Below are 27,742 nucleotides of genomic sequence, written 5' to 3' on the forward strand. Positions count from 1 at the left end.
GCGACAGCGGTAGTTTCAAACTGCTGGAAGGCCTGTTCGAACAATTTGATACGCTGAAACAATTAGCTCCCACTTGTATGATAGCAGAGATATACGTACTAAATCTAGGCCATCATGTCTAGTTTCCATAGATCTCATGGACTTTTCGACGGCTTGCTACGTAGTGAGTTAGTAGTTTGTAGGGAGATGCTATGAATATATAGATACCATCGAATAATATATATTGTCAAACCCTTCAATGATGGGGCCCAACTTCTGACTCGCTAGAAATTCAGCCGACTGTCTCACGGAAGAGACCAATGCTAAGTTCTCTTGATGGTTCTTCCTTTCAGCTGCAGCCATCTCAGTAGCCCTTTTCGCACTAGTCAGGCGAATCTCATTAAGCGCCTGCTTCAACTCATGGACCGAATTCGAAGCGGAAAGGAGATCCTATATAGCCAGTAAGAAAACGAATGTGCTTCGTACACAGAAGCCATGTGTCAAACCTTCTTCACATTGGCAGCATCTGTTTTCGCAGCAGACATCACGATTTGTACTCCCTCGGCATCATCAAATACCTTCGACTTTATATCGTGATATCGTAAAAATCCATTTTCCAAGTCTTGCAAGAGCTGGTTTCGCATTTCATCCACGACCTCTAAAAACCCTCTTTGCCGAGAGGCCTCCATAGCTGCTGTTGTAAGTGTCTGGTTAAGAGAGTTGTTTAAAATGGAGGTGATATCTATCAACTTCCTATACCGCTTGAGGTCGTGTTCTCGTTCAATCTCCGTTCTTGCTGCCTGGCACATGACGGCTGCATTTTGTCTGCTGTTACTATAGCTCGTCCACCATTGGGGCCGAGATTCTAGAGACCTGAGACATGGCTCTAGCCGGGAGGGCTGAACTTGATCCTGCGCACCCGGGTGCCCATAGGTCGAATGAGATATAAGAATAGGAGAACATTGTTCGGGAATCGCAGCTCCAGCGCCGATAAGCTCACAAACAGCCAGCCTAGCAGCAAACAAAGCCTTCAGGTTATCAAGAGAGTTGGACGGGTTGTTCTTGTCGGTATCATCGTCTCCGCCAATAGATTGACAGGACAAAATCAAATTAGTTGCAGCCAGCCTATTACAAGAAGGTGATGACTTCATGGAGTCAAGAAGCCTAATGGCGTCGGAAAAAACCTCGCTATGTTGAGTGTTTTGTGCATAAAGTAAAGATGGCAAATCAATTTCTTCAGGTCCAATGCCGAATGATAATGGGTTTGGACCTGATGTGCACGGTAAGTTACGGGGATATACGTATGAAATCCTCAACCCGCTATCTCACCTTTTTTCAAAGAGAAAAACCTTAGTGAATCTGCTCTTATCAAAAGAGTAAGACCGCTCAAGCATAGAGCAGGAGCGGTAAATATTTGGATCTTCATGATGATAAATCACTGCAGAATTGTAGAATAAAAAAAGAAATGGATGAAAAAAAAGCATGAAAATAATAAGATCAAAGGCACGTCTCGCCTACGAAACCGAGAGTCAAATTGCAATGTGAAAGAAAGAAATCAGGTAACGTCTCATGAGTAAACCTGGTAAGAGGATCTGATAACGTCGCTCAGCGAAAACATGCCACTGAAAAAGGGGCAAAACAAGGGTCGAAATGACAGAATCAATGGTTTACAAACATGACTATAATGAAGTAAGACACTGTCGGTTCCTGAATAAGCGATGTCAGACAACTGCCTGAGGGGTTGTCTGGAGATACAGTGTTGCAAGTAGATTTCTGATGTCAAAGGAGAAAGGGGCAACTCGTACGATCACGTGGTTTGGCCTAAAACGAAATCCAGCATCGTCAGACAAGAGAGCAACATCGAATCAGTAACACCGCCAAAATGAATGGGATAATACCAAGGAGCTGCTACAGGCAGCTCCTCAATGACCCCATGAGGTCCAATTCATTACCATCATTCCTTCTTCCAGCCTTTTCCCTCCCTCTTCGCCGCCAACCCTTCTCAGTATCAACTCCAACGCAATCACGAGTTGGTTCTGCACCACTCTCAGTTCCTTCCGAAGTCTCATTGAAATTCATCGCGTTGCCAAAAGTGAAAAATATCACTGCAAGACAGGGGAAAGATAATCCAACTACTGCGGTGGAAGTTACTGGGCCATTGGGTACACAATTTCATTCCCTGTCTCTCCGCAGGACCAAACGCTGACGGACAATTCTTGCAGGAAGCATGACATTAACTCTCCCTTCATTCTCGACCGTAAATTTTGATCAGGAATTGCGAAAAGCAACAGTCGAAGTTCAAGATGCGGAGGTTACGCATCAGCGTGCCATGTGGGGTATGCGCCTGCTTTCACTGACCCTTTGTATCCCCTCTAGACCCGCTGCTTCTGACGTCTCTCATCAACAGGAACTATACGACAACATTTGAAAAACTACATCTTAGGAGTGTCAGAGGGCCACACTTGCATCCTCAAGCTTGTCGGAGTTGGATTTAGGGCAATGATCGAACCCAAGGCCGTTACCGTTCCTGAGCCGGATTATCCGGGTCAACAGTACGTTTCGTTGAAAGTTGGATACGCACATCCAATTGAGCTTGGCATTCCGCCTGGTGTTAAAGCCAGTATGCCACAACCGACTACTATCTTGCTAGAAGGCATTAATAAGGAGGTTGTAACGCAGTTCGCTGCGGAGATTCGCGCATGGCGTAAACCGGAGCCTTACAAGGGAAAGGGTATATTTGTGAACGGCGAGACGATCAGGCTGAAGGCAAAGAAAATCAAGTGACCGTCATTTTTTCTATTTTATGCTTGCAGTTGCGTTTTCTATATCCATGTCTTTGGATTTTTTTTTTTTTTTTACTTTGTTCTAGTATGATAGTCGATCTCCCTCCCAATCCCCCTTCCTCTTTTTTTTTTTTTTTTTTGAGGTGCCTCACCTGCGATTCATCTCAGAAACACAGAAATATACACCTAAAAAAGTCTTCATTTTATCTTCAATACTCTTTGCACGGCATCGATCACCTGATTATGGATAGCATTCGGGGAAGCAATGACGCCGGTATTCATGACCAGAGTTCTCCTTTTCCAAGTCAAGTCTCTTGCCGAGGATAATAGATAACCATCCACACCCAAGCTTCACGACCAGCAAGTCGCCAGCGGCATGGTCCCAAATCTTCTCTTGGTAACCTTCCTCACTGGCAGCCTCAAGTATATATCTCCCGTCCCTCTTGCAATGGAACAGTATTTGGCCTGCGAATCAAGCCGGACACTTGGGCCAATGATACCTAACATTCTTGCAACCGCAGCGTTGTCATCCTGTGCAGAATGTGCAGCTTCAACTCCCTCGCAGAATGAAGCCTTTGTAATATCTAGGACTGGTCTCATGGAAATAGATTTGCTTTCCTGGAGTTTTCCACCTGAGAGAGGCCGGCTTGAGGCACCTTTTCCGAGCACAGCAGAAAAGAGCATTCCAGTCCCATCGCTGCAGGTCTTGATGCTTGTAGAATTGGCGGGAATCGGTGCGGAGTCAGAGACTGGCAAATTGGGGCAGCCAATTACTCCTACTTTGACATCGCCATCTACAATCAAGCCGAGACAAACAGCGTATTGGCCCCCACGGAGGAAGCCCTTTGTACCATCAATAGGATCCAAAGCCCATATCCTCCCCTTCGGTCCTCCGGCGCTTTTCCCCTGGTCGAGTATATCGAGCATAGCTTCCTCGCTCTGCAATGGTCCACCCAAAAATTTGTCACTTTCCTCGTCCGTAAGCTTGATGTCCTTGACCAAGTCCCAAATCTCATTACTCAGCGGTTTATCTTCCCGGAGAGCACTAGCTTCCTCCTCAGCAACTATCTCGTCACCTGGGAAGTTCTTGAGGATTGCCTGGATAATAAGTGCCTGGGCACCGAAGTCACCCTTTGTGACAGGAGACTTGTCATCTTTGGATAGAGTGCCTTTTGCTTTTTCGTTGAATACTCGCTGTGTTAACAGTGAAGCCCTCTGTACGGCGAGCTCTGCCACATAGAGCTCCTGCTGGTAGGACATATTTATTCCTAGAGAATAAGAGGACTTGGGAGCCAATATATGCCCCGAAACTTGGGAGAGGCAGGTTCGGAGTCGAACTGACAAATTAGCTGCCAGGGTGAGGAGGAGGATCGAAACGGCAAAATAGACAGTGATATATCTGGGTGGTGAATTTGACGCCCGCGACTGACGAGGCTTAGCCGTCATACTCATGTATTGAAGTTATTTCCATATATAGCCTGCGGCTGTGGTTGCTTTGCCCTAGCGGAGGCTCCCCGCACTAATCTGCTTTGAGAAGCTCATCACGGGGAAGTTCACTCACACAACGTCATTCTCGCATGCGCAAACAGCTTCATCTTTTCCCGATCAGGTAAACAACTCCCTGCTTACATTCGGATCCCGTGGAATGTACGTACAGACGAGTATAGATTCTTGGGACAGCCTCGTTGCTTGGGCCTTATTGTCTCTTTCACGCATATACGCATATTCGCCTCCTCGGCCATCCATTGACCGGCGCGGGGTATCTTCGTATTCCTCCTGCTGGATACTGTGCGCCTGCGCGCCCAACCAAGTTTGACGCTATATATTGTCCTGCGGGAACCATCACCGATGCCAGCTATTTTCGGAAGTCCGTAACTAGCTTTCATTTGCTTCAGACAAACGATACAACCGAGCTATCACCTGTCTGCGCTTCTCCCCTTCCGTCCGCACAGCTCACATTCCCCGCAGCCGCCCTCAACATCAATCGCATCGCGGTTGCGCACTCCGCGTTATAGACTTCTACAATCCAGTCAAGATCTTAAATTTTCATTCGTGAGTTTCAACTACGCACGACTTGACATTATGAGACAATATTCCAACACATTGACGAAGACCTAGAACCTGCACATGATCTTCATTCTCCTTGTCCAATTCGTGCAGCATGTTCTCCGGATCTGTAGGTTCACTCACCCCTGCCTCGCCGTTATTGCTTCCATTTTGTTTCAGTTAGTATTTTCACTCAGCTACGGGAAGATTTTGCTTTGTCAATTAAATTTCTTTCCTTTCACTTCCTTGAGGGATATTCTCACTCCATAAATGTGACAGTATATTCAAATTGCCTAGGTTATCCACCCCCCCCCCCCTCCCCTTAACTAATAAGATCAGCCACCTACATGAATACAACTTCCTTCCTTCTTTCATCTATTTATTGTTTCTTATTAGAAACATATGTTGAGCTGTAGCTTCTTCTACTGCATTACGTTCCCACAGCTAATCATATGGATATCGTTCTTTTGTGGACGCAGAAGCCATATTCGGCCATCACTCTTCACATTGACAGACTCACAAGTGAAGAATATGACATCGACGACTCGAGTGGGGTCGTAGACCTAATCGAAGTGGTCCGTCTACAAGCGACAGGTCCAAGTGAGGCCAGTAGAGCCCTACGGAAGAAATTGTATTCTAAACCCAATCACCAAGCTATCCAAGTGATTACTAGGTGCTAATTCCGCCGCAGGAAATATGGATCCGTGCATCGCCAGTTAAGGGCTCTTACAATCCTAGACTTCATTTTCCAGAACACTCCCACCAGATATCTCCGCGGCTTCACCGATGAGCCACTCCTCGAACGTCTCCGAGTCGCAGCCACAGATCCTGTTTCAGACCAAGAAGTTAAGGACAAATGCAGGCAACTGTTTTTGCAGTGGTCCTCCTCCTTCAATGGAGTGGCCGGTATGGAACGGATTGCTACCCTTCACAAACAACTCCCGCAACGGAAAAAGCCGATGAACCGACAGCAATCCAAAGTCCTCAAGGAAACTGAAGCGCAATCCGAATCGCCAATAGGCCATTCCGTATCCATTTCTGCAGGCAATGGACCCGCTACTATTTTGTCGTCTCCCACATCTTCAAAGACTTCTAGACCAAGTCGATCGAGTATCTCCAAGATAGCGAAAGACAGGTCCCATCGCGGAAATCCATTCAATCTTGAGAAAGAGAGGCCAGAAATTATGCGAACCATTGCATCTGCATCTGTGGCAGGAACTAATCTCCTGAATTCGCTTAAACTGGTCAACCGCGAGAATCAACGCGTGAGTGAGAACACAGAAGTAATGAGTCAATTCGATTCTTGCAAAAATCTGCGACGACAAATATTGAGATATATCCAACATGTCGAAAGCGACGAGTTTCTAGGAAGTCTCATTCACGCAAATGACGAGCTAGTAAATGCGCTTATGGCCTTTGAAGTTCTCGACAAAAGTGTCGATGATGATAGTGACAGTGAGAGCGAAGGCGGAAGGGGCATTGACGACGGGTTTGCGGGGCTTGACCTTGATGGGTCTACCAAGCCTCCTCCGCGGCCTGCAAAACCCACCAACTTCTCGTACAGTGCCCGATCATCGGCAGCACACGGCAAACAACGGGAATCAGATAGTCTCAGTGAAGAATCAGAAGAAGAGGAAGACGATGATGAAGACAATCCGTTCGGGGACAGGAATGCAGTAAAGACTCCCGGCATTGAACAGTCTGGACTTACTTGGTATGAATTCCCTGAATCTCATCCTTTCCCCCGATCATTATGATGCTAATTTGACTCATGTTTCCAGGCGAGAAGTTTGATTATTCGTTCTGCAGAAGCAAGATTATTCCCCCTTCCGGTTACTGAATCTCCCGCTTCCCACCCCACATTTGCGTCGTCTCACACGATTTATACTTCGCCAATAGGTTTTTAAATTCTCGACCCAGTTTGTACCTCCTATGTTGGGAGTTTTCTGATCACACTGTTTACTGGGAGACGTTGAATGGAGTATTGTCAATGCCAGAGTTTGTACACCTACCTAATTGTATCCCATACATATCTGTCAATTATTCCCTCTTCTCCAGTTGGCGAGAGGCAGCAGTGATATTATTGCTCCTTATCCTCACTTTCAAGGCGTTTAATAGGTTATCTTATTGAGAAAACAGCTTTCACCCAATATACATATACCGCACAAATTGTAGGCAAACTCAATTTGCATCGTTTCATACGTCCCCCGGTGCAACGATCGTTTTTACTCTTCATTAGAATTAGGTACAGATACTGGCCAAGTTACGGCTTCAAGTCATGTCACTTTGGATTCTCCTCACGTGGGTATAAACTAAGCATGGACTGTGTGGCGAATGCTTTTCTTTCACCATAATTAACGGTCGTTACATCTGTACGATTCGCTCATGGGGATGGAAACATTACAACCTCCCCTCTAGAAATCCAACTCTCCTACCTGACCCAGGAATGTCTTGTTCCCCCCTACAGCCAGCAAGGCCTCAATATCCACACGACCTGCTGTCAAATACCTCTCGCTTACCCCCATATTAATCCTCTTCCCCAACAACTCCCTCAGCTGAGCCTTGAGAGTCGCAACCTCTGCCTTCGTCATACTTCCCGCCGCTTTTTCACGCGCCTCTCTCCCACCGCCTCTCCCCCTCCCCCTTCCCTTCCCCTTAGCCTGCTCCGCAAATTCCTCACTGTCGTAATCAACCCCCAAATCATCCGCCGCGGACCGCAGCCAATCATTTTCAGACGATAGTTTTTCCTTCGCAAGCGCGTGGTTCGTTATTTTCTTCGCGAGGGCAACGCGAGGGCGCACACGGGCAATGACGCGCCTGTCCAAATCGACGGAGTGCAGAGGGAGGCGCTTCGTCACGGATGAAGATGACGATGACGATGCAGTTGAGGAGGCGTGGACTTTCGCAGCTAGGCGCGCCACGCCGACGATTTCTTCGGGTGCGCAGAGGAGGATAGATTTTCCCGAGGCGGAGGCGCGGGCTGTGCGGCCGGAGCGGTGCACGTATGTATCTGCAGTGCGGGGGACGTGATAGTGAATGATCAGGTCGATACCTTTGATGTCCAGACCTCGAGCAGCGACGTCAGTTGCGACTAGGATGGAGGAGGGGTCCGCGGTTGGAGAGGAGAAGCGTTCGACAGAGCGGAGACGGGCCTTCTGGGCCATGGAGGAATGTAAGGCAAGGGCGGGGAGATTGAGATTTTGGAGGAAGGCTGTTAGGCGGCGGACGGCAGAGATAGAATTTGTGAATACCAGTGTACGGTGTTGCGGGTGGTAGAGCATGAGGGTGTAAAGATATAAGTCCTATTTTGGGGTTTAGCTACCGTTGCAACTTACATTGGGGAAGGTTTGGATAGAATATATTTCTTACCTTCTCCATAGCCGGACATTCCACAAGACCTTCCTTGAGGTTCTCCGCCATTTGAGCAACTGGATTCACGTCAATAAATTTCGGTCTGTCTTCTCTGAAATTGAGCTTTTTGAGGAGATATTCCATCGACTGCTTGTCATCGAGTAGATCTCCGTCAAAGTAGCGACCCTTTCCCGCCAGTTTCTGCTGCAGTCCTTTGTGAAAGGTTGCTGAGAAGACGAGTGTCTGCCTGGGAGACTCCCTGGAAGCATCATCCTCACTCTCAGAATCAGCAGTAACTTTGTGATGGATTTCCTTTCTGTCGAGGGCAGTTAGTATCTCCTCTACCTCCTTGAAGTGCCCTTCACTGAGCAGTCGATCAGCTTCGTCGATAACAAGAAATTTGATATTTTGAAACTTTCGTAATAAGCCATGTCCAGTGCTGATAACATCCCATAAGCGACCTGGTGTTCCAATAACAATATCCGCATTTGCCAGAACTCGTTGTTGTTTTTGAACAGAAAGACCACCAGTCAACAAAGCTATTCTCGCGTTTATGTTAGGGGCATTGGTACAGAGTGCCGTAATATGTTTAGATAGTTGATGGGCGAGCTCTCTGGTCGGTGATAGGATCAGCGCAATTGGATATTTGCTCGACAACTCCGCATCATTATGCTGCACTGGTTCCTCGCGGCGATTCTTTAAATAGTATTCCAATATAGGAATACCAAATGCCAACGTCTTACCAGAACCTGTGGAAGCTTTCCCAACAACGTCATGGCCTGAAGCAATAAGGGGTATGCAGGCAGTCTGGATCGGAGTGGGCTTTGCAAATCTGAGCTTCGACAGGCTTGTCTGAATCTCTGCCGATATGCCCAGAGGGTCCCAGCCTGAGACGTCCACTTCGTCCCCATCAACCTCTTCCTCCAAAGCCTCAAACGATATTCCCGATTGGATATCATGTTTGGGAGCAGGCTTTTTTTTTCTCTGGATTTCGGCATCTATAAGCTTCAAGTCCTTTTTACTCTGCTTCTTTGATTTCTTCTCTTTATCTTCCTTTGTCTCAATTTTATCCACATTTGTTTGTTTTCCTTTGCTGCTATGTACCCTGTCATCTGCAGGTTCTTCATCGTCCGAGATCCCACTCCATTCACCGGCCTCGTGTTCCGTATTTGACGATATACTGTTGGCAACGTTCTTCTTCACCCTATTCCTGGCAGCCTGTATAGAGAATAGCCACCATATATTAGTCCAAAGTTCATAGATCACAAGGCTTTCCACCCAAACAATGATCATTCTCGCACCTTAAATTTGATCTCTCCATTTCCTATCGGCCGCACAAGGTCCACACCATCAATTTCCTCCAAACCGAAAAATCCCTCCGCATCCTCTAATCGGTCAGGCAAGGCGACCTCTTTCCAATCGAGCTGGTCAATTCCGACGATTTCTCCGTCATCTCCAGTAGCCTCAACCCGCTGGCGTTTCTTGGACTTATGAGAGAGATCTTGAGCGACGCGAGCTCTTTTTTTAGCCATGTTTGAGGATATCTTGCATGCATAAAAGCCACGATGAGAAAGGAAAAGTGCTGAGGCCACCGTCAATAATGGCCCGCGCTGTTATGATCCGGGGTGGGTCATTTTGAAAATAGTATTTGAATGTGGAAATGTTGTTACTGCGTTAAAAAATTGCCCAAGCAAGCTTCTTGAAAAAGAAAAAAAGATAAAAAAAAAATAAATTAGCTCCAAAAGTCGTTTTCAATTTCCCCACCAAATATGATATGAAAATACGCCACCCCGCATATTTTACAGCATTGACAACCCAGAATACAATGGACAGAATATAATGAAACATAAATATACTGATACGCCGTGTCCCCTACAGACTGAAAATGGGAAAATCCTCCAAAGACAAGCGCGATGCCTACTACCGCCTGGCTAAGGAGCAGAACTGGCGAGCCCGCTCCGCCTTCAAGCTGATCCAGATCGACGAGCAATTCGACCTGTTCGCGCACTCAAATCCAGACAGCGTTACGCGCGTGGTGGACCTATGCGCTGCTCCGGGGAGTTGGAGTCAGGTTCTCAGCCGTGTGTTGATTAAGGGGGAGAGTTTTGGCCGGCGGGCGTGGGAGGAGAAGCGGCAGCGGGAGCAAAAGCAGGCGCAGAGATTGGAGGGCGTGAAGAAAGGCGTAGAAACAAAGGAGCAACAGGGAGAAGAAGAGAAAGAGATACTCAAACCCCGAAAGAACGTGAAAATCGTCGCCATCGACCTCCAACCCATGACCCCGCTGGACGGAATCACCTGTCTCAAAGCAGATATAACACACCCGTCCACCATCCCCTTACTCCTCGAGGCCCTCGATCCAGATGACTACACCCACAATGATACCCCCACCACCACCAGTACCTCACATCGCCTACACCCCGTCGACCTCGTGCTCTCTGACGGCGCGCCCGACGTAACCGGCCTGCACGATCTAGACATCTACATCCAATCGCAACTCCTCTACGCCGCCCTCAACCTCGCCATCGGCGTCCTGCGCCCCGGCGGCAAATTCGTCGCCAAGATTTTCCGCGGCCGCGACGTGGACCTGATCTATGCGCAGCTGAAGACCGTGTTCGAAACCGTGTCCGTCGCGAAGCCGCGCAGCAGCCGCGCGAGCAGTCTGGAGGCCTTCGTCGTCTGCGAGGGTTTCATCCCGCCTCGCACGCACAATGAATCTACTACAGCCGGAGGAGAACATGGCATGGGCCTCCTCGAAAACCCGCTGTTTGGCGGCGCGGCAACCTCGTCGTCTCCAGCAACCACAGTCAACCGCTGGATCCCACCCTTCATCGCCTGCGGTGACCTCTCAGCCTGGGATGCAGATGCTTCGTACGAGCTGCCGCCGGGTTATGTCAGTCTCGACCCCGTACAGCCGCCGACGGCACCACCGTATAAGCGCGCGCTGGAGTTGAGGAGGCAGAAAGGGGGTGCATATGGGAAGACGAAAGGGGTGGAGTTTAGTTAAGTGGTCTTGGTTCTTCCTTGGGAATGGAGGGGAGCTCCTTTTTTTTTTTTTTTTTAATTCCCCCCACCCCCTCCCTCTTAATTAGACCCGGTCAATTATGGCAGCATTTGGTGGCGGTGCTTTCTGGCTGGAGTTGACTTCCCAAATGCAATGAGGATTACAACGATACACCAAAACTTTCCAAGTCAGTGCTACACTAAATCGCATAGCAATTTCAGATGTCCTCAATCATAGATCTTACTCCTTGAACTGCATCAGGCATGTGGCAAGGCTTGAGTCCCACTTAGTAACAACTATTCGTTAAACGCTCAGGTGGCGTTAGAGAGAGACACACAGTGAGCTTCACGCTCATATACTCATATAGTTAAACCCATTTCAATAGAGCTACACACTGGCGGCTTCACAGATGGCTTTTTCTTTTCTTTTCTTTTCTTTTCTTTTTTTTTTTTTTTTCAAAGGAAAGCAAAGCAGGGACATTTTGAAGTGCGGATCCATCCACAACCCACGCAAGGAAGACCCGACCCCGTTGGTAGAGGGGGACCCGCACATTAGCTTTCCCCGTTCTTGCATTGCAATGATAATTACGGAGTACTTCCTCCCGCTGTATTTCAGAGCAGCTATGTTTACTTTATCTCCGTTCATTTTGAGCTCGGCTTATCTTCTATATCAAAGATCTCATCATATCCCTGGTATCCGGTTTTGTCTCACTAATTGTTTGATGTGCTGCTTTTTGTCCTGTACACAGCGTAAAAATCTGGGCAGCATTTCCGTACAACTATCTAGCCATCCAAAGTCACGTCTTATTACAATAATGATATAACTATCGCGTCTATTTAATCTATAAAGCAATACACATTTTCCACGTCCACAACCACAAATCATCCAATACCACCCAGCCCATTTATCCGACCTCCTCGCACCTAATAGACCTCCAGAACATACCTCAAATCATCTTTCAGCTTCTCAATCTCCTTCCGCGGGTCTACTTTCTTCCCCAACCCCGTCTCCTTCGCCTCTATCGCAATCGCCTCCTCCAACACCGCCGTCACGTCCGGAACCGGCCACGTCGGTCCACACAGGTAAAATGCCCCCTGCTCCCGAATGTACGCCTGGGTGATCTCCGGCAGCGTCTGGCGCATGCGGTCCTGGATGTAGATCTTCTGCGGCTGATCGCGACTGAAGGCGCGGCCGAGCAGCGTGATCACTCCCGCGGCCTGGTACGCCTCCCACTCCTCGCCGTAGCAGTATTCCTCACGCTGATGGCGCGAGCCCATGTAGAGGAGCACTGAGCCGATATCTTTCCCCTGCGCCTTCTCCAGGGCGCGGTGCTGGACGAAGGCGCGGAACGGGGCGAGGCCAGTACCCAGGCCAGCCATGATGATGGGCTGCGTGGACTTGGGGGGAAGCTTCATCACGCTCGGCTTGACGCTGGCGGTGACTGGGGCGCCGGGCTTGAGATTGCTGAGGTAGTGGGATGCCTGGCCATAGCGCGTGCGGCCGGCGGAGTCGACCCAGTTGACGACGACGATCATGAGAGCCACGGAGGTGGGGGTTACCTGCTGGCAAGAAGCGATGGAGTATTCGCGGCGTTTCATGGGGGAGACTATTCGGAGGAGGTCTGGGAAAGATGGGTGGGCGGAGGGGAATTCCAGGAGGAGATCGGCGAAGGTGACGGTGTCTACATCTGCCCTCTGTTTGAACTCTTCCGCGCCCTCAGCGCTGCCGAGGGAGAGAAGGTGTTTGCGCTCTTTGTCATCCGTGGCGAAAGAAGCGAGAGATTCATAGAAGCGTTTGGGCGGGCGGCCAAAGATGTCGATGTTATGAATCAGGGCCTGGTAGACGGTCCGACATTCTAAGATGGATGGGTCTTCGCGGGAGGGGACCTCGGCAATAGCGTCTTGTTCCAAACCGTAGAGTTTGATGAATTGTTCCACGTCCGCAGGGTTGTTTTCAGCATGGATACCAAGCGCTTCACCAAGGTCGTACTTGAGGCCGGAGTCTCCCAAGTCAAATTCGATGTGGAAGATGTTACGATCGTAGGTCTTGGGAGTCAGACGTCGATTCTCGCTGACGTGGATCGTGAAGGTCTTAGCTGCAAGGTCGGGGCGCAGTGCGGATGTGGTCCCGTAAGCCTCCTTGAAAACTAAAGCTTTCGCCACATCTTGCCAGTCTCTGAGGATTGAGGGCTCCTCGTCATTCGATTTGTTAAATGAAGTAAAACTAGTGGCGTGGACATCAACGGGAAGTTTGGTTGAAGCGCCGTCTGGCTCGTTTTCCGCAGATGATGATGCCCACGATTCCGGGATCTCAACCGTCCGGAGAACTGTCTCTAGAGCTTCTACTGCTTTGGAGAGTCCTTCTGTGTCTCCCAGCGCCAGAGCTAGCTTCTTAGCTTCAATAACATCGAGACCGGGTAAGGCAACTCGCAAAAAGGCCGCTTTAAAAATGGCAGTTTCAAAATTAGCCTCTTCGGACGGAGGAATGTCCAGGATAAGAAGTGATATTCCACTTTTCGCAATTGCCAATCTGAATGAATGCGGAAGCTTCTTCTCCAAGTCCTCGTCCTTCAACCCAGAAGATTTGACAATGATCTTTCCCGAATCCTTAGTGCTGCTTGGTATGTCTAGCTCCGATAAGAGCTTGATATCGCCCACATAGACAACATCGGCGGAGTCAATCGCAAAAGGTGCATCAATACTTCGAGGACCCTTCCGGATATCAGTACGGGTCATTCCTCCCTGGACAAGATTATCGTAGAATACGTTCGTGGTAACATTGCAAGCAGAGTCCCTCGCAAAGGCCTGACCAAGAGCAATAGCACCTGCGTTTGTTGCAGAGTCGTCTGTGTCCCAGAAGGTATATTGCTGGACGACGGAAGGGGAGAGCAGCTGCAAAGAACTTGCGGAGATGCCCATGGCATCTTGGTCACCTTGTAAATGTAGCGGTTCATTTGCAATTTTCTGGAAAGCCGCAGCGGTGTTCGCAAGGGTCCATGAATGCGAGGGAGCGTATTTAATATCAACACACTGGGGGACAGTATGGAAGCCACTCCCAAAGGTTAACGTGGCCAGGACGTCCTCGTAGAGTGCAGAGTGTACGCCGTCTTCCCGGACGGCCAAATCAGCCTGAACTTGCCCCAGGACCCCGACGACTTTGGTAGTCTTTGGCAGTGCATCCAAGAATGATTCCTCGACAAATGGCCTGTAGACCCTCACGTTGACCACGCCAACACGAGCACCACCCTTGGCGAGGGATGCGGCAATCTGAGAAGCCAACGAGGACTCGACGGTGCCAAAGGATACTAGAACGGAGGTTGCCTCCGGGTGTCCACTGTATTCAAAGGGGCTGTAGCTTGTGCCCAATTGGCCATTAAAGGCCTTGAGCAAGCGCAGCAGTTTGCCCTCAGCATCTAAGTGATTACGGTCGGGATCCGAAGCCAGTTGCTGCAGCACTTTCTGGTGCACAACACTGAGGCCCGACAGATCGAGGACATCAGCGACCTGGGTGATCTCCCTTCCGACTCTGACGCCATCGTAGATATGAATAGTCGGCAGCGTACTGGCCAACAGAGTCGAGAAAAGAGCCATATGCTGAGATTCGCGGGCGGAGAAACTCGCAACCAGGCCCAGACCCAATTCCTCCGCAAGAGTCAGGGAGGCAGTGTAGTCGGCAACAAGACCACCAACCGCACCGCCAGTATAGTCCACCGCGGCAACATGAGCAACAACAGGATTGGCAACCGAATAGAGCAACGAGAGCTGCTCCAGAGCCGGGCGCAGGTACTGCAAGGTAGCAGACGAGGCAATGATCGACTGTGGAATATGCCGCCTTTTCAGGTCAAAGTCCTTGGAGAAGATGTAGCCCAGAGCAATGGTACCAGCACCTACGCGGGTCTGCATTGACTGGACCGCGGTGGGGGGAGCCATTGGCGTTGAGCTGAACCTGGGAGGCCCATTGCTTGACGGCGACGTCCAGGTCGAAAGTATCCGGCGAGTAGGTAAAGAGCTTATCAGAGAGGGCGTAGGCGACCTGTTGAATCAGCGTCTGGGCTGTGAGATATATGGGGCCCCTGATATCTGAGAACTCTGGGGGGATGTCAAGGGGTTGCTGCTGCTGTAGCTGAGGATTGTCCATGGCAGCAAACGACGCACCCGATGCGGGCTCAACAGACCGCATGATTCAACGAAAAGACAAAAAAAGAAAAAAAATGGAAAAACGAAGATTTTATTTATTCTGTACGGAGCAGGTATTCAAAGGCATATATTGGACATAGCAAGATCACAATATCAAGCAAGTAACCCTAAGAGGAAGAATGGCAGCCAACACAAGAAGAAATATTTACCACGGCCGCCCCGACGAGAACAAGATGAGCTCATCGTCACCATCGGCCTCGCCATCCTCACCGTCCTCGCTGTCCTCACCCTAACTAACCCCGTCCGTCCCCCATCCAGGGCCTCTTTTCCTCTTTTCCTGTGTTTCCTCTCCACGAACAAACTGGAGTAGGGCCGCGCTAGCCAAAACGGGCAGGCTAGCCCTAAGCCATCGCTCGATCACGCAATTAAGCGCTGATTCAGGCGGAATGGCGTGATTTGCCAGCACGCGGCCCGAGGTTATTCCGGTACAGACTTGGCGTTTGGACGGCCGCCAAGAAAGGCTTCCTGATTGGGATCTCGGGCCGGTGCCACAAGCGGCAAGTGGGTCACATCCCCGGTCCAATGCCGTTGATCGACCAATCAGCGCCATCGTCGATCTGGGACGTAGAGGAATAATGTCCATTGTCGGAACTGGATCAAGTCCGAATATTGACCCAGATACTGAATATCGATAGATAAATTGCATTGCTTATTCTCACTCCGATAATTACATGACAACCTGGCAGTATTTATTGAACATATGATAGGGGCAGTGCTGGTATACAGCGGGGCAGTGCTCAGGTTTCAAGTAGCGAGATATTACTGTACAAGATACTTGCTAGTGTGATGTTATAGAGTCTTTGATATGATATATCATTTCTGGCAGATATCATCACCAGATATCTCTACAACTTGATATTGCACGTAGGCGGGAAGGCAGATAGGCACCCACAAGGAGACAACATTACATTCAGAGCCAACTTCTCAGCTTCTAAAATAAAGGGATGTGAACTTGCCAAGTAGATATCTTCAGATGAATCTACTATCTGATTTAGCTTATTGTTTCTGAGCTGAAAATCTGTATCATAAGTATCAAATTCTGTCTTTCATTAATTTTTCTATGTTTCTGTTATATTCTTGACATCATTCAACATTAAACATTCATTCTGTATAACCAACTCTTGCCTGTATTTAACATTACACAAGGACTCATCATAAGCACTGCTTGCATATGAGTATAATGGAAGAATAATAATAATAATAATAATATACAGAAATTAGAGTTTTTATACTTCAACTTTTATACAACATATCAGAAACACTATAATTCAGATTTAAATCTTTTTATTGATGAAATGATGATTTAATTCTTTAAACAATCTAAATACACAATTAAAATCAGATAGTAGATTCATCTGAAGATATCTACTTGGAAAGTTCACATCCCTTTATTTTAAAAGCTGAGAAGTTGGCTCCGGATGTAATGTTGTCCCCAGCATGTGAAGTAATTTGATTGAATGACATGCTATATGATGTTGAATTGATAGAGGGAAAAGTGAAGATATGCTCACATCTGTGAGTTGACAACAAGAGGGTGATAGATCTAGCAAAAGAAGAATTCTTAACAAGAAGATCACATCATATTGAAATTAGATATCATATTCTCTGCAATTTGATTGAAAAGGATGAAATTATGATGGAATATGTTGATTCTACAGTCAATATAGCTGACGGCCTCACCAAGCCACTGGCAAGGCCTGCTTTTGAAGAATTTGTTAGAAGAATTGGGTTAATGAAGATTGGAAAAGAAGGTTGAAGATAATGGTGGTACAGCAGATTACAGAATTTTGCTTGTATTATTCTGTTTTTTACAGTTATTGCTGTACGGGCACCTATTCCCAAAGAGGAAATCAGGGTCCAAATCTTGTAATTAATTGTTATTGCGTTTTTAGAAGAATTGAGCAAAGGGGGGCCCCGGGCGGCACTGCACTGGCGGCGCCGTAGCACGGGGGGGTGTTAGTGGGTACTACGGCTACCCTATCACGTGCCCCCCAACATATTGTATTGTTCTCGCGTAGTTAGTTTAGTAATAACAATGAACGTTATCCTCCTACAGCTTTCTTTGGACCATCATATTTCAACACATAAGGAATTTTTGTATAATAGAAAAGTACTCCGTAGAAGTGGGATATATGCATAATAGGCTGTATATATTTCCAGTTTTCTGAGCTTTGAAAAACCATTCCTGGATCATTCATCGCCGGCGTAAATTGAAATGCGAAAAAATCACGAAGCCCCCCCAGTATTTTGGTCAGTAGGGCATTATAAGATGAGTTTGCCACTTAACGAACCCAGTTGCAAGATAAAGTTATTTATTGGTTCAATCTCAGCCTATGCGATCGATCAAGTGGGGGTGCGGCACACTTGATCATAGTTCAAAAAAGCTTGAGCGTTGGTTCAAATTTTCCGCTGGAAAAACTGTTAACCATGACAGGGTTCAAAGTTGGTCAGTCGTTAAGAAGGCAAAAAGTTGCCTGGGCCCCAATAATGAACTGAGTTGTATGCACTGCACTAGGAGCCCTCTACGCAGAAACGCCATCTATCATGTGGCGGGTCAACGATCGAGGATGAAATCGCTCGTGCCAAGCGTTTTGATCTTGGATAACAAGCCGCCACCGCCACCAGTCGCCACAACTCTAGTCGATCCTGGGAGCCCCCGTACGATTTATCCATATGTAGCTACGGAGTATATTGTGGTGTACCCTAGTTCACTGATGATAAATAGTATCCTGCTAGCGAACAGATTGCTACGGGGTTAAAATGGGTTTAATCGCATTTCAATTGAGGTGTGTACAATAATGATCTGGAAAATGACCAAAAATCAAAATATACATCATATTGTATTCAATCATAGCTTTTACATCTCTATAAGGAAGATCAATCACTGTGCTGAAGGCAAAAGTAGGAAACAAGGTGGATCAGACAAACATTACGGAGTCTATCCATTCGAGCCAATTATTGGTCAGACCCAGGCAATTCTACCAGCAACGTTAAAGTTTACCTTCCGCCCGACCAAGATCAGCGACAAACGTCGATAGTGGGCCAGTCACAGGCTGTCTCCACAGCACTCTCTTTCAATGAAAATGCGGGCTGCTATAGAAGCCGCCAACTACAGTTGTGTTCGGTGATCTAACCACTCCTCCCAATAGTATCATCAAAGGTCTCCCGTCCGGAACCGTGGCTGAAAGTTGCGGCTATGCTCGTTTCGATGATGGATCAGACCAATTGTTGGAAGAGCGCCTTTAATCTTGATATGCGGCGTAAGACTCGGACGAGCGCCGTTTCCTGAATCCATGGTTGGGGGGGGGGCTGTACAGAGAACCAGTAACTACCTGGTCCAACAAAATTTTCAACGTTCCACGGACTAGTAACTACTCCGTACTTTAGAGTATATTAAAAAAAAAAAGATACTTATTTCATCCTTTTTCGACAAATTAAATTGTAATTTGCAATTCTTTGAATTTGTAATGAAATTATAAAGTAACTAACTACAAAATTCTTCGTAACTACAGTAACTAATCATGTGATGTTGAACTTTATCTGAACCCCGGGCCCTATCTATCCATCTGAGGAGCCCGATCACCACGCTGGTAGCGAGGACAAAAAACCAATCCGAATGAATCCCTTCAGCACTAAAATTGAATTACTTGGTTTTCACCGACTACTAGCCCTAGACACCAACATTATGACTAGATGCAAGCCTTGTCTGGATGTGGAGGAGCACAGCTCTTCTCTGAGTTCATCCTTGACGTCTTATCAAGATTTTCCACTCACTCTTTGCCCCTTTTTTGCATGAATGTATAAAGTTGAAGAAGCCTGAGTAAGTTAATTGGTAGCTTTGAAAGCAAACCATGTTATGTCAACGGGCGAATGAGGATATGGCATGAACAAGGTGAACTCTAAGATCGTGGCGAAGTAATTGCGTTACAATCAATTCGATAACAATTTAAAATTAGAAGCTAATTTTAAATCCATCACTTTAATATTGCATTACTGTATCTATTCATTCATTATTGTGTATTGCCTTTATAGATATTCCTGTGAGAAAAACATTGACTATAATTAAACGTTTCTTCAAAATCTATATATGTACTGTACTATAGTTGTATATCATGCATTAAAGAATGGGAATAGCAGATGGGATAAGACCCTCTGATTCCTCATCTAAACATACATGTAGGACCCTTACCACATACAACAAAAGGGGATGGCGCGAGGCGCAGGCTGTTCCTTGCTTTGTAAAATCACCTTTTGTTTACTGTGGACATTTCATCGTAAGAACTATATTTGATGTTCTCTAAGAGAGACAGTGTTTCCGCCCCTTACACACAGATTAGATTCTGCCCATTATCGTATAAAACGATTTTGTGGTACCCGGAAGGGGCGAAAAAGGAAACAGTGGATCTGGTTCACAAGGCTGATAGATAGACGAAATTTACCGCGGGAAAATATTCCCCAGGGAAGCAAGCATACTAGACTTGTAGGGTAGAGTAAACCTTATCAAATGAATGCGGATCTGCGAAAAGTTGATAAATAAACACAGCCCTCCCATGTCAGCTTTCTCATTTGTTCATTCCACCAGCTCAGCTTTATCTCTGTTTATAATATTGGTTCATCGGGCACTATCCCATACACCCCGTCCTCTGCTGATTACCCTCTCGCTGCTTTCATAGTACTATACAAAAGCTTCTCACAAACAAATGAAGCTTGGTCTCGTCTTCCTTGGTGCATATGCACTCAAGTCCGTCGCTGGATTGCCTCAGCACCTCCCGCCACTCCCATTGTTGAAGTATGACTGGTGTGATGTGGAAAAAACTTGTTTTAAGGATGAGGATTGCTACGAAAAGGATTGCTTGATAAAATCCAAAGGGGATACGTATCTGATCCGTTGCGGAAGCATATTTTGGCCTCACAGCTGCTGGACTTTTATTCCCGACTCAGCTTAGAGGGGTGACATATGATTCACAAAAGAAAGAAGGCAAGAAGGAAGAAGAGGAGGACACGGGGAGATTTCTCATCTCTCACTCCAGATCAACGTCAATATTTGGTATTTTAATGTGACGAGTTTTCTGCCATCAGAGGCAGTCTCGGATACGAAGGATGGTGGGGGATCATTCGAATATGTAACTCGTGAAAATGGCTCTGAAGGTATGTACTATATTGGCTGGGGAAGTGGCCGTCCCAGATAGATCAGCTGACAAAAATGTTTTGTATATATGAACAGATATGGTATGGCGAGTAGGTGAGTGGAACGGCGCAACCGAGGGGCAACGTGGGGCGAAATCGTTAGATTCTAGAAATCGGGATGATGGGCGCGGTTTCTGTTTAGAAAAAGAGAATCCATGATGAATATATATAGTTGGTGATGCTGTGGTGTTGGACTGCAATAACAAAATCAAGACAATTGGGAGCATGTTTCTGTGAAAAAAAAAAAAAAAAAAAAAAAAAAAAAAAAAAGAGTACTACTGCAAGCTCAAGCAGAAGTGATGCTGAAAAAGACTCAGAAGTCAAGGTTATGAATCAAATTATAAGGTGGCTAGTGGCTGAGATCTTTCACAAGATGAAAACATCCAGAGGAAAGACAGATCATATTCTGCACCAATTTCAACCCAGCATCAACTGAGTTTAGTAAATATCATCAAGAATGTTGAATTTGCAACTGCAATGGTATCCCAACCCTATGGTGATAGGCTGGCCCTTCAGGCGGTACAACCTGCAGATACAGGAATCCACTTTACGAAGCGGATTGATGCAAGCAAACAGTACGGAGTATGAGAGCCTGAGATGTAAGAATAAAAAAAAAAAAAAAAAAAAATCACTTCACAGAAGCAGAAGGTTGAAATTGCACCTCAATTTCTCTGCCACATCTGAAGTTCTGAATTCCATTCAACTGTGCGTCTCGAGTCTCAACAAACTGTGGAAGGTGAAAAACTTGATTGATTAATTGCTAACTAAGCGGACCATTTTATATAGGGTAAGAGCGTTACACGAGACACGTGGTTGTCTCACACAAACTCGCTTGAAATATAGCAGTGTCATGGTGAATTTCTGACTTATATTTTTAACGAGTTTGTCAGCTCTGGGAATTCAGCAAATATGTATTTCTTTGCGTACATTCTTTTAGTGTAACTAGTGAAAATTCAAAATTCAGTGGCATCATCTTAAGTAAAATACCCCTTCCTAACGTTCAAAGGTTCCAATTATGCCTCAAAGGTGGTTTGTTCCACCGATCTACTCCGCTTGTGTAAAACATATACCACACCCCTGGAAACGTTTCTGGAAAGTCAAGCTCTAGTCAATTATGGCTTGCTTTTGAATGTTTGTTCCTCTGCGGCCTTGACTTTTCCTCTCCATGGATAACTAAAGAGTATACACGACCCAGGATATCGAGGCTGACAGGGACTTCTGCATCTTCAACGGCAGCATACAAAAATGAGTAATATTGTAAGGCTTGGGAGTGTGGATGTAAGCGGGGTGACTCGTTGAGGGAGTGGATTTGCGAAGTGTGTTTTACACATGCGGTCGTTCCTTTGTAAGCGACTCACTATTCTCAACTATGTGGTATGGTGAATTGTTTTCAATTTTTGTTCCTTGATGTTGAGTTTTTTATTCTGTTCTTCCTAGCTAAAATGCCCTTCTGCATAACGCGTGATGGGCGGGTAGAATCAATCTTTCGAGGAAAAGAGAGGCCAAGTTAGATAAAGTTAATTGCGGCCGCCGATTGTCAGCATTCCAATCTGTGCCAGTCCCCCTATCCATTTGGAATGAACGCCGAAAAATATAGAACAAGATCAAATAAAGAGCAAGTTCCGTACGTCAAATCCATAAAACTGAGTCACTTAGTTGGCAATTTAATCAACGTCTCTTTCTTCTCAATAACAACTGTGCCACTGTAATCAACTTTCATCCCCTTCGGGGGTGACACCCTACGGCTAGGACCTTTCTCTACCCATCCACGCCTTGCAGCCTCATCTGTATACTGGGAGACATCACGGTTAGCAGGGCTGACCTCTAGAGGACCTGCCTTACTGTGACCGTCATGCATCGCCTCGTCTAGCGAAGCCTCTCTCACCATCTCCGGCGTGATGTAACTGAGATCCCATGCAGCCCGCTGTTCTGCAACGGCGTTGTCCGAACCAGATTTTGAGTACTCATGCCGCTCGGTATTTATGCTGTAGCGGCCGTCCGGGTCATTTTCGATCTCGTACGGGGCTGGGGTTTCGGGTTGCTTCCGGTCAGTGACAAAGGAGCGTCGTAGGAGAGCCGACGCAGCTGCTGGGAAAGGGGTTTTGGAAACTTGCAACTGAGCTGCAGTTAGGTTGAAGAAGGAATGGTAAGGGAGGTTCTGGTGGGCCCGCGGTACTAGCATGCTAATTCGAGCTGAAGCGAAGCGGAAAGTGGCCATACTGAGCAGATACGCAAATAAAATGGTTCAACGGATGCTGTTATTCGTTTTACTTTCTTTAACAACCTGCTAGTGTCCCACTTTTAGGGCGATGAAGGGATTTCCTTTTGGTATGACCAGGAGGCGAATATGTCACGAGCAGCTGCCAACGGGGTCGCAGCCCTGGTAAATATGAAGTGGATTATCAGCGTTCTCACGTTTCCAGTATCTCAAGCCGCGTCATTCATTTAGTCACAGATGTATATGGTTTGCAGTCATTTGTACTGACTTTAGGTAATACTTTTGAATGGATGAACTCGCCCAAGCCTTGACGGAGTATGTAGGGTCAGAGCGAAATCGAGTGGCTATGTGCAATAAACCATTCCCCTGTCCAATAGGGTGTGACAAGGGAAAATAGTAAATCAAGTAATGAACTTTTCTTGACCCATTCAGTTGTTGAAATGATGATAACATGGCTTTGGATGTTAATGGGAGGCGTATGTACACTGTTTTGGTCTGGGCATCTGGCATGCAGTGACGTCATTTGAATGAGCTAATCCTCTTTGTGGCCCCAGCCCTAATTGCTTTGTTCCAACCAATGTCAGGGGACAGCGGTGCAGGATACAAGAAAATTAATACGAATGATTTTCTGGGAACATTTCCCGCAGGGGAGGTTCGTCTCAGAATTGGCTGATATAGAGGTAAACGGTCTAACAAGGTATCTGTGCCGGCTGACCCGACGACAGGTGATCGCGGTTCAAATATCTGTTGACTACACGCTACTGCTCGCCCATGCCCCAGCGTACATCAGAGCCGAAGACGTTTGGAATCAAGCATCACTCGAATGGGTCTGCATAGCACAGGGAACTCCAGAGATCTAGCTCCTCAATGTAAGCTGCCGGGTCAATTGTTAGCTGTGAATTTCCATCACCTATGACAACCAATGCACGAGGCAAAATTGCAGAAGAATTGGTTCCATCCAGACAGTGAATCACACACTCATACAATGAAAAAACATTGCGATGTGCCAACGGTGCAGGAGGGGGGAGGGGGGAGGAGATACGTGTTGGATTGCCCTCGTTGTCAGCAGCTAACAACCGCGGAAAAAGTCTGAATGAGCAATGTGTGGAGACTAGAACGGGAGAAGAAAACAAGGCAACTGAAGACAGAGGCAGGAACACGAGGCTGACCTATACATTTGCAAGCTCTGTGAGCTGCGCCGCCGGAAATGTGACTGATAATTGATCGTCATTGCATGGTCGATTTAGCAAAAGGTGACTGAGGAGGGCAGTTGATGCGATTTGATAGTGGCCTGGTGTTTAGTGCATGTTTTTCCGAAGATAAAATTAAAAATAGAAATGTTCCCAAAAAGGAGGCAAAAAAAGGATAGTGAAACTGAATGGAAACCATAAATAACCTTGGACTGGCGGTCAAGGGAGCAGGGCGTTCAGAGATAAAGCCCTGGGCTGCCCAGGAGAACATTTTATGTAGCCCTGTTTTGTGGCGAACCAACGAGACTGCGGATGTCATGGAAGCAATGAAGAATCCAAAAAAAAAGACTACATATCGTCAACACGAGCAAATATGATGGAAGATCATGCGAGTTGGGGTACATCTCGCAGTAAGCACGCCCGGCAGCCAGGGAGATGTGGAAAGGTCGCCGATTGAATGTTCTCCCCGAAATAACAAAAAGAAAAGGGGAAAAGGAGAAGGGAAAAAACGCCCTTCTTTCCGTGTTGCGCTTGTCAGGGTCTCGTGAAACATGCTCATTGATAGTACAGGCCGTGCGAGTACTAATATCAACAGCCACGGGGGACAATTGAGCAGGTGTCCGTCGCATTCGACTTTGCTAGTCGGCATTAAGTTAAATGGCAGGACCAGATGCAAGGCACTGCCGGTTTTGTGTTCAAAGTTAAACTGAAAAAAAAAAAAAAAAAAAAAAAAAAAAAAAAAAAAGGCATGCCAAAGAGCCAAAGAGCCAAAAAGAGGGTGCGCCAAGCTTCTTATTAACGAGCGTCTTTGCAAGAGATATTTGAAGATCGGAGGTCAATTCCTCAAAGAGCCAGGTTCAACTATGGGGCAGAAATTTTACGGGATGGCGATCGTAAAAACGCCCCGGGAGGATGAACAAAAAAGGGACGAAATATTTACTGAACTCACACATAAGCACGCAAGTATCAATCCGTGGGAGCACGTACATTAGAGTTTCTGGAAAAGACAGAAGTGGCTGCCACGTCAATTACTGGTGACGGAGATTAGGAAAGGTTGGAAACAGAAATCAATGAAAACAATGAAAACAATGAATCAGGTAAGGTGGATTACTACTTGCTGCCTGTCAACTATTCCACCCGTCAACCTTGGAAGTGAAATTGGGCACAACCAACGGCGCAGCGATGTAGGGCATTTTCCGGTTGGCTTCACGTTGTCACACGCTAGGTGGGATTTATCCTTCGTGGATATACCACGGTATTCACACCGCTGTGCTAGTTGTTAGAGGCGGCTAGCGCCAATGCCATGAAAGGATGTAGTCGCAACATTCGCTGAAGAATAGAAGCTATAACGGCGGTCGTAGAGAACCAAATATGCCATGTCAACAAGGGGGGAGGTCCATTCGAGGACTGGCGAAGAAACTTGGCGATAGCCATGCCACCTGGCAAACAGGCGGGGTACCAAAAGGAATCGAGGCCCGGATTTCGCAATGTGGCACCAATAAGGCTGGAGGCTTGATTAGGGGGCCGCAAGCGTTGTGACAAATCTAGTCGAAGGGGCGAATTGAACATAAGGCTAGAATGAACGACAGACGATCAAGCCCTGGCAAGAGCAAAATCAAAGTGATATAGGGGATGCGATGACTATTCAAGCGTCGCGCATGCATCATACAGGCCCGAATTCAAAAGCTGACCAGAAGCATCCTGTAAATGAAACGCCATCGGAGTTATATGCCACCATCTAGAATCGATCATCCAATGGAAATATCACAACCCCTATGGTAGATCCTTGATTGCCTGACTAGCTGGTGTGGAGCAGCCATTGGGTGGCTCAACAGGATGCTGTACTGCCAACACTAAGGACCTGGGAGCATATAATACAGAGATACCACATGTATAGCCCACATTTGGGGCTAAAAGTCGAAGGTTGTTCTCCGCATCTGCAACTGCTGCATGCTGGAATGCAAGGGTGAGACTTTCTTTTCGCTCCTTTAAAATCACCTGAGTAGTTTAGACCCAGCTGTGTGGATACGAATATGGGGCTAGAAATTCAATTTCAACCTTCAAAAAAGAGAACAACGACGCCAAGTGTATTCCAAATGCGTGTCCACGGAACTTACAACAATCAATTCACTTGTTATTTGGAGTAGATATTATAGCAGAAGGAGAAAATTGGAATGGTTATTTTTTTATTGCCGTTAAATACCTTGTAGACGTAAACAAACGTAAACAAACGAAACCTTGTCGGTTGACCGATGTGATGAAACAAGGGGCTAGGACATGACATCGACAGATCAACGAGGCAGAGACACTTCAAAGAGACCCATTCGCTCGTCTTAATGCCTTGTCATCGCCTCATCATTGTTCTTGGACCTACTGACTCATCCACACTAACCCCAACCCATTTAGTGTAACTCAATATTGAACGCTTCATCTGCTGCAGGATATAGACAGGCGTATTTGAGAGGAGACACAGCAAGCAAGGATAGCCTCCATACTGAGGAGTGAGGGAAGAGATTGCGGCGTCGCACAGGAGTCGTGATTGTTACAGCATGCATGCATTTTCAGAACGACAGGATATGTTCCTATCGTCGGAAATATTAGCATAGCAGGAGCTCCGTTAATCCAAACCCCGTCATGATCATGTCCTGCAAAAACGGAATATAGAGTGTCTCCTGGCCAGACGACTCACGCCACGTCATGGAAGTCTGTAATGCCTGGCTCGACAAAATATGTGGAACTGGAGCCATGAAATCCATATCATAGTGTGGCAGGCTCTGTTCCCTGTCCGTTATAATAGAGAGAAAGGAAGGCTCATGTAGTGTCCCACATCTTGGAAACGACTCACCCAACGCAAGGCTGTCAAAAATGTGACAACGGAGGATGATAGAACTATGGGCGCGAGGCGGCGTTGGAAGCAAGTGGATAGCCTACTTTAAACTTTCAGATATCACAGCCGTGGCGGACGGCTGGGATGAATTGACGTCCACAAAAGTGGGATGGTGATACACGTCGAGCATTGGCTCAAAGGAACGAGCGAAAATATCTGCAGGTCAGAACAATGCAACCTCTCGCCCCCCCCCCCCCCCTTGACCACGATTGAGGCCGGCTCGTTTGTTCCAGAGAAGTGGGTGCCACAGGTTCGTAGAATTGTCCGTATGCCTACCTACATTTTGAATTTACTCACTCATATCTTTCCACTCAATTGTAGATGGCTAGTACCCCAGAAATCCTATCATATCTTCTCAAAACGCCTCCCAAGTCATCTCACTCGATCGCATATAACTACCTAGTTCCCAATATCAAGGGGCTTCAAAATCTAGTTAACATAATGGACAATGACAGTCCACCAGCCTCTGAATCTTCCGACTCCAACACGCTTCCAAAGCCCACCACTGAGATTTCCCTGTTTGCCGCTGCAACAGAAGCATTCTCGAAAGCGAACACTAACTGCACTATTGAAGAGTCCCTCGAACGCATTCGGCCCATAGTAGCTCTTGCCAAGGAGAAAAATATTCGCGTGCGCGGATATGTATCCGTGGCGCTTGGATGCCCCTATGAAGGTCCTGATGTCTCTCCTCACAAGGTTGCTGAAATAACAGCTACTCTACTCGAAATGGGCGCAGACGAAGTTTCCGTCGCTGACACTACGGGAATGGGCACTGCACCTCGGACATTAAAATTGTTACAAACCCTTACCTCCGCTGGCATTGCCATACGGATCTCGCGCTCATTTCCACGACACGTATGGCCAAGCGCTCGTAAAGCACCAATGTGGGTCTGGAACATGGTAT

At 47.0% G+C, this 27,742-nt stretch overlaps 11 protein-coding genes across 11 annotated transcripts in view; 6 read left to right on the top strand and 5 right to left on the bottom strand.

The window, feature by feature from the left end:
* Positions 1-134: 134 nt before the first annotated feature.
* Positions 135-1,405, bottom strand: HCAG_05728 (predicted protein; the record flags this gene model as incomplete). Its single annotated transcript, XM_001538073.1, has 4 exons — positions 135-156; positions 233-429; positions 486-1,057; positions 1,309-1,405. 4 exons carry the CDS (start codon positions 1,403-1,405, stop codon positions 135-137), a joined length of 888 nt encoding a protein of 295 aa, XP_001538123.1.
* Positions 1,406-1,912: 507 nt separating this feature from the next.
* HCAG_05729 (mitochondrial 54S ribosomal protein YmL16) lies at positions 1,913-2,763 on the top strand (the record flags this gene model as incomplete). The annotated part of the gene is made up of 3 exons (XM_001538074.1): positions 1,913-2,141; positions 2,202-2,315; positions 2,387-2,763. The coding sequence occupies 3 exons, from the start codon at positions 1,913-1,915 to the stop codon at positions 2,761-2,763; spliced, it is 720 nt and encodes a 239-aa protein (XP_001538124.1).
* Positions 2,764-3,003: 240 nt separating this feature from the next.
* HCAG_05730 (conserved hypothetical protein) lies at positions 3,004-4,022 on the bottom strand (the record flags this gene model as incomplete). The annotated part of the gene is made up of 2 exons (XM_001538075.1): positions 3,004-3,172; positions 3,268-4,022. The coding sequence occupies 2 exons, from the start codon at positions 4,020-4,022 to the stop codon at positions 3,004-3,006; spliced, it is 924 nt and encodes a 307-aa protein (XP_001538125.1).
* Positions 4,023-5,260: 1,238 nt separating this feature from the next.
* Positions 5,261-6,602, top strand: HCAG_05731 (predicted protein; the record flags this gene model as incomplete). Its single annotated transcript, XM_001538076.1, has 3 exons — positions 5,261-5,439; positions 5,500-6,522; positions 6,590-6,602. The coding sequence occupies 3 exons, from the start codon at positions 5,261-5,263 to the stop codon at positions 6,600-6,602; spliced, it is 1,215 nt and encodes a 404-aa protein (XP_001538126.1).
* A 620-nt stretch (positions 6,603-7,222) lies between these two features.
* HCAG_05732 (conserved hypothetical protein) lies at positions 7,223-9,691 on the bottom strand (the record flags this gene model as incomplete). Its single annotated transcript, XM_001538077.1, has 3 exons — positions 7,223-8,110; positions 8,178-9,377; positions 9,461-9,691. 3 exons carry the CDS (start codon positions 9,689-9,691, stop codon positions 7,223-7,225), a joined length of 2,319 nt encoding a protein of 772 aa, XP_001538127.1.
* A 353-nt stretch (positions 9,692-10,044) lies between these two features.
* On the top strand, positions 10,045-11,163 carry HCAG_05733 (tRNA (uridine-2'-O-)-methyltransferase TRM7; the record flags this gene model as incomplete). The annotated part of the gene is made up of 1 exon (XM_001538078.1): positions 10,045-11,163. The coding sequence occupies one exon, from the start codon at positions 10,045-10,047 to the stop codon at positions 11,161-11,163; it is 1,119 nt and encodes a 372-aa protein (XP_001538128.1).
* Positions 11,164-11,824: 661 nt separating this feature from the next.
* HCAG_05734 (conserved hypothetical protein) lies at positions 11,825-15,339 on the bottom strand (the record flags this gene model as incomplete). Its single annotated transcript, XM_001538079.1, has 3 exons — positions 11,825-11,870; positions 12,106-15,056; positions 15,106-15,339. The coding sequence occupies 3 exons, from the start codon at positions 15,337-15,339 to the stop codon at positions 11,825-11,827; spliced, it is 3,231 nt and encodes a 1,076-aa protein (XP_001538129.1).
* Positions 15,340-19,239: 3,900 nt separating this feature from the next.
* On the top strand, positions 19,240-20,702 carry HCAG_05735 (predicted protein; the record flags this gene model as incomplete). Its single annotated transcript, XM_001538080.1, has 6 exons — positions 19,240-19,271; positions 19,537-19,630; positions 20,030-20,081; positions 20,272-20,403; positions 20,436-20,504; positions 20,581-20,702. 6 exons carry the CDS (start codon positions 19,240-19,242, stop codon positions 20,700-20,702), a joined length of 501 nt encoding a protein of 166 aa, XP_001538130.1.
* A 318-nt stretch (positions 20,703-21,020) lies between these two features.
* On the top strand, positions 21,021-21,386 carry HCAG_05736 (predicted protein; the record flags this gene model as incomplete). Its single annotated transcript, XM_001538081.1, has 2 exons — positions 21,021-21,125; positions 21,330-21,386. The coding sequence occupies 2 exons, from the start codon at positions 21,021-21,023 to the stop codon at positions 21,384-21,386; spliced, it is 162 nt and encodes a 53-aa protein (XP_001538131.1).
* An 805-nt stretch (positions 21,387-22,191) lies between these two features.
* HCAG_05737 (predicted protein) lies at positions 22,192-22,761 on the bottom strand (the record flags this gene model as incomplete). Its single annotated transcript, XM_001538082.1, has 2 exons — positions 22,192-22,328; positions 22,386-22,761. The coding sequence occupies 2 exons, from the start codon at positions 22,759-22,761 to the stop codon at positions 22,192-22,194; spliced, it is 513 nt and encodes a 170-aa protein (XP_001538132.1).
* Positions 22,762-26,831: 4,070 nt separating this feature from the next.
* HCAG_05738 (conserved hypothetical protein) overlaps positions 26,832-27,742 on the top strand; it is a gene marked incomplete at both ends in the record, with an annotated part of 2,524 nt that continues 1,613 nt past the window's right edge. The window contains 2 exons of the mRNA XM_001538083.1: positions 26,832-26,942; positions 27,160-27,738. Of these exons, the coding sequence (XP_001538133.1) occupies positions 26,832-26,942; positions 27,160-27,738 (690 nt within the window). The remainder of the gene's footprint in view (positions 26,943-27,159; positions 27,739-27,742) is intronic.

This window comes from Histoplasma capsulatum, genomic scaffold, assembly GCF_000149585.1.
Source record: "Histoplasma capsulatum NAm1 scaffold_7 genomic scaffold, whole genome shotgun sequence".
Lineage (NCBI taxonomy): Eukaryota > Fungi > Ascomycota > Eurotiomycetes > Onygenales > Ajellomycetaceae > Histoplasma > Histoplasma mississippiense.